The sequence below is a fragment of the Salvia hispanica genome, chromosome 5 (genome assembly GCF_029641045.1).
Source record: "Salvia hispanica isolate PSC_SH4W2 chromosome 5, Shi_PSC_v1, whole genome shotgun sequence".
Taxonomy (NCBI): domain Eukaryota; kingdom Viridiplantae; phylum Streptophyta; class Magnoliopsida; order Lamiales; family Lamiaceae; genus Salvia; species Salvia hispanica.
In genome coordinates this window covers 40845845-40849312 of record NC_142696.1, presented here as the reverse complement: position 1 = coordinate 40849312, position 3468 = coordinate 40845845, and the positions used below count along the sequence as shown (strand labels likewise).

Sequence of the window (3468 nt, the reverse complement as noted above, 5' to 3'; positions counted from 1 at the left end):
GATTGCATTATAGCACTACATGAATATGCAGGAGAATAAACCTCTCCTGCTTCTTGCTTCAATCAGCTTAACAAAATAAAAAGCCTATAGTGTGTGTGAGAGTGAGAGAGAGAGAGACTATTCCTTCAGCCTCCTTTACATAAACCCTCCACCCACCGGCCACCACCATCACAGATTTATTATCTTATTCCCTGTGTGTGCTTGAGAGAGATGGAGGCTATAGGGTTTGGACTTAGTGGGTTGAGAAGCTTTGGTTTTACTAAAAGACTTGTGCAAAGACTTTTTGTATGAAGACATACAGAGGGATGTGAAGTTGTTTAGGCTTGCACTACTTTGAACATGACTCTTAAGGTCAATTTGCCCCTTATATAATATTCATACAATGAAACTATATATTTTATAATTTATACTTTGAGAATTGCATAATTTTGTTTCTTGTGTCCCTAAACATTCATTTGGAATTTAATCATTGAATTGTGTTTAAACATTATCATCAGACTTTTGTTTTGAAAAGTCATTCAGTTCAATTATTTGTTGTTCTTACTGTTGCAACTATTCTAATTGGACTCCATTAAATATAACTGCAAAGTTTAAGGTCTCATTTGAACAAAACAAAAGTTAAATCACCCAGTTTTATAGTTAGTTATTTTTACTATTCATGATTGCACTCAATTATAGCATGAACCGTAAAGGTTTCAATACAAGTTAAAAAACTAGATTACATAATCTCCCAAAGTAAACAAAAAGTTCGAATATGTTCAAGAATCTATGTGTGCATAAGATTCCCATTTCAATACGCACATACATTTCTTGACTTACCTAATCACGGATTTATTATTCTTTGTATCTTGTATTTAGAAATAACACTCAAACCACCGAGATTGAATTGGATATGCTTCGACAAAATGCATCAAGCAGAATAAGCAGAGAATTTCCCACACAGAATCTTTGCCTTAAACAACTAACCATCAAATATCTTAAACCCCAAAAATAAATTTATTCACATCTTTCAAAATCTAATCTAAACAACTTTTCATAAAAAAAATCCTTTGAAGAATCTCTTTCCCCTTACAACAATGCCAACAAATCACAAATTGTCTCAACTCTGTCTCTGTATATGAAGATGCAGTTTGAGGTTGTTTCAAGTTCGATTTGGAACATGAATCTACACAACACTCATCTCACTATCCCTACCATTTCTCCATCTAATTATTGGACTGAAGAAACTTCCCCGAAATAGCCGCTGCAAGAGCCGCTTTGAAGTTGGGATCTTTAGTTAAGGTAGAAGCCATTTGCTCAACCAAGAACTGCTGCATCTCCGGCGAACCAAGCGTGCTTCTCCCATTCGTCGATTCTTGCTGGACCGTCTTCGGCTTAGTGAGATCAAGGGTGACGGTGGCAGGAGTCGAGCTAACAGAAGTCGAACATGGCACGGTGCCTAAGTTATTCGAGTTCTTGTTTGAGGCAGAGGTGTTGGACTCAACCTTTGATGGCTGAGGATGGTTGTGTTCCCCTTCATAAGTTGCAACCAATATTGATTGATCTTCCACACTTCTTTGAACCTAATGAATTCAAATCAACAAACATTTAGTTATACAGAAATAGTAATCAAACAGTAGTATAACATTGATTTAAAGATATTAATCAAAACCAACCTTCTTTTTGACAGGGCAGGTTGGAGCAAAAGAGCATTTGAAGTAGGCTCTTGGGCAAGGGTTGTCCCTTGTCACCTTCTGCCCATATTTCCTCCATTGATATCCATCCTTCACTATCTGTAAACACACACAATACACACTCATTTAGTCAAAGAAACACACAATATTGTTTCTGACTTACTACCAATTGAGAAGGGGGCTTACAAGGCTTGTATCGGATGCTTCTGTTCGGACACAAACGCGCGAAATCTTGGCCTTGATGTGCTCTTCTCTTAGCTTCTTGGACGACTCCTCATCGCTGGAGCTGCTCTCGGATGCACCAACGTTCAACACATCAATGTTGTTGTTGTTGCTGCTCTCTGCCTTCCTCTTTCTTGATGCTGCGTTGCTGTTTTCAACTCCACCATTCATCACGTTCTTGCTTGTCTGCTCCACCAACTGGTTCCTCAGCTCTGTGTAATTCTCACACATCACTGTCAGCAATTCAGTCAGCTTCTTGTTTTCAGCACTCACCCTATTCAGCTCCTCAATCAAAGCCCCCTTCTGCAGCACCAAAACCTCAGATTAGACACATCAAATTAATCAACAAAGACTCTTTTTTTCTACTACTAATAATACTTAATACTCACTTCTTCCTTGACATTCACAACATTTCTTCCCAAGCCAATGAAGCTGCTCTCAAGCACTTGTTGTTTCACTTGCGGCGGCGACTCATCCATGAATCTCAGAGGCTTGGAGTTCAGATCCAGTGAGCTGTTGAGCAGGCTAGTGAACTCCATAAAATTTTCAGACAAGTTTTTGAGTGATTGTATGAATGTATTGATATTGTTGAAGCTGTTTAATTTGTTGATGTATTGATGGTTTGTGCAGCAGTTGCCAATGAAGAGAAGGGGTGTGGGGGGTTTTTATAGGGAGGGGGAGAGAGAGGAGACAAGTTGTAGGAAGGAAGGTAAGGAGGAAGATGGAGTGAGAGATAAAATAATGGTCCCTTTGAGAGCTGTCTCTTGACATAATATGGTCTGATTCTAGACACTTTTTTTGTACATTTATTTTTTAATTGCACTGTTGGAGTTGGCAAGAAAATAACACCTAGGTCGGTTGAGTAGAAAATTTGTCACACGCTTACACAATTTCGTATTTATATGAGTATTTGCATATGTGGGTATTTGATGAATTAGTTTATTTGCATAAAGAGAAGCTTCGTGCAAGGGTTTTTTATTAGTTACAATTAATTAATTAGTAGATTTGCGTGGACGGGAATTTTATTGGGGTGTCCGACAGATAAAACAAATTCAACGTTGTTTGTTGAATTTATAAATATGAAAGAAATAAAGTAGTAAAAGTATGTGCAAAAATCAGTTGGAATGTAACTTTTAGAGTGAGGGGCGATTTTCTCTAATTAATAGGAAAATAAATAATGCGTTTCGACTAATTTTGATCAACTCTAAACACGAAGTCAAATATTCTTTTTTTTTTAGTAATTACCTACTCCACATTATCGTGCCGGACGCATTCTTCGTACTGTAAATCTTATTTAATATATTTAAATACTAGTACTTAGTATTAATTTAAGAAGATAATCGGTGACACGCATAATACACAAATAAAAAGTAGTCTTAGAAACAAAATTGGTTAAGAAGAGAAAGAAGGAAAGTGGAAAGGAAAAAAGAGAAAAGTAGGAGAAAACATTCAAATCATATGGATATGAAAAAATTTGATTAGGGGTCAAAGTCAAGCCCACCTTTGGGAAGAAGAAGAGAACGTACGTACCTTCATTTATAAACTAGAAATCTCAACTTGACCAGTCTCTCTC

General features: G+C 37.0%; 1 protein-coding gene across 1 annotated transcript; it reads right to left on the bottom strand.

The window, feature by feature from the left end:
* Positions 1 to 973: 973 nt before the first annotated feature.
* WRKY40 (WRKY DNA-binding protein 40) lies at positions 974 to 2550 on the bottom strand. Its single transcript, XM_048087727.2, has 4 exons — positions 2285 to 2550; positions 1860 to 2198; positions 1656 to 1772; positions 974 to 1562 (listed from the first exon to the last, which is right to left on the bottom strand). Exons 1-4 carry the CDS (start codon positions 2432 to 2434, stop codon positions 1206 to 1208), a joined length of 963 nt encoding a protein of 320 aa, XP_047943684.1. The 5' UTR covers positions 2435 to 2550; the 3' UTR covers positions 974 to 1205.
* Between the last annotated feature and the right edge of the window lie 918 nt (positions 2551 to 3468).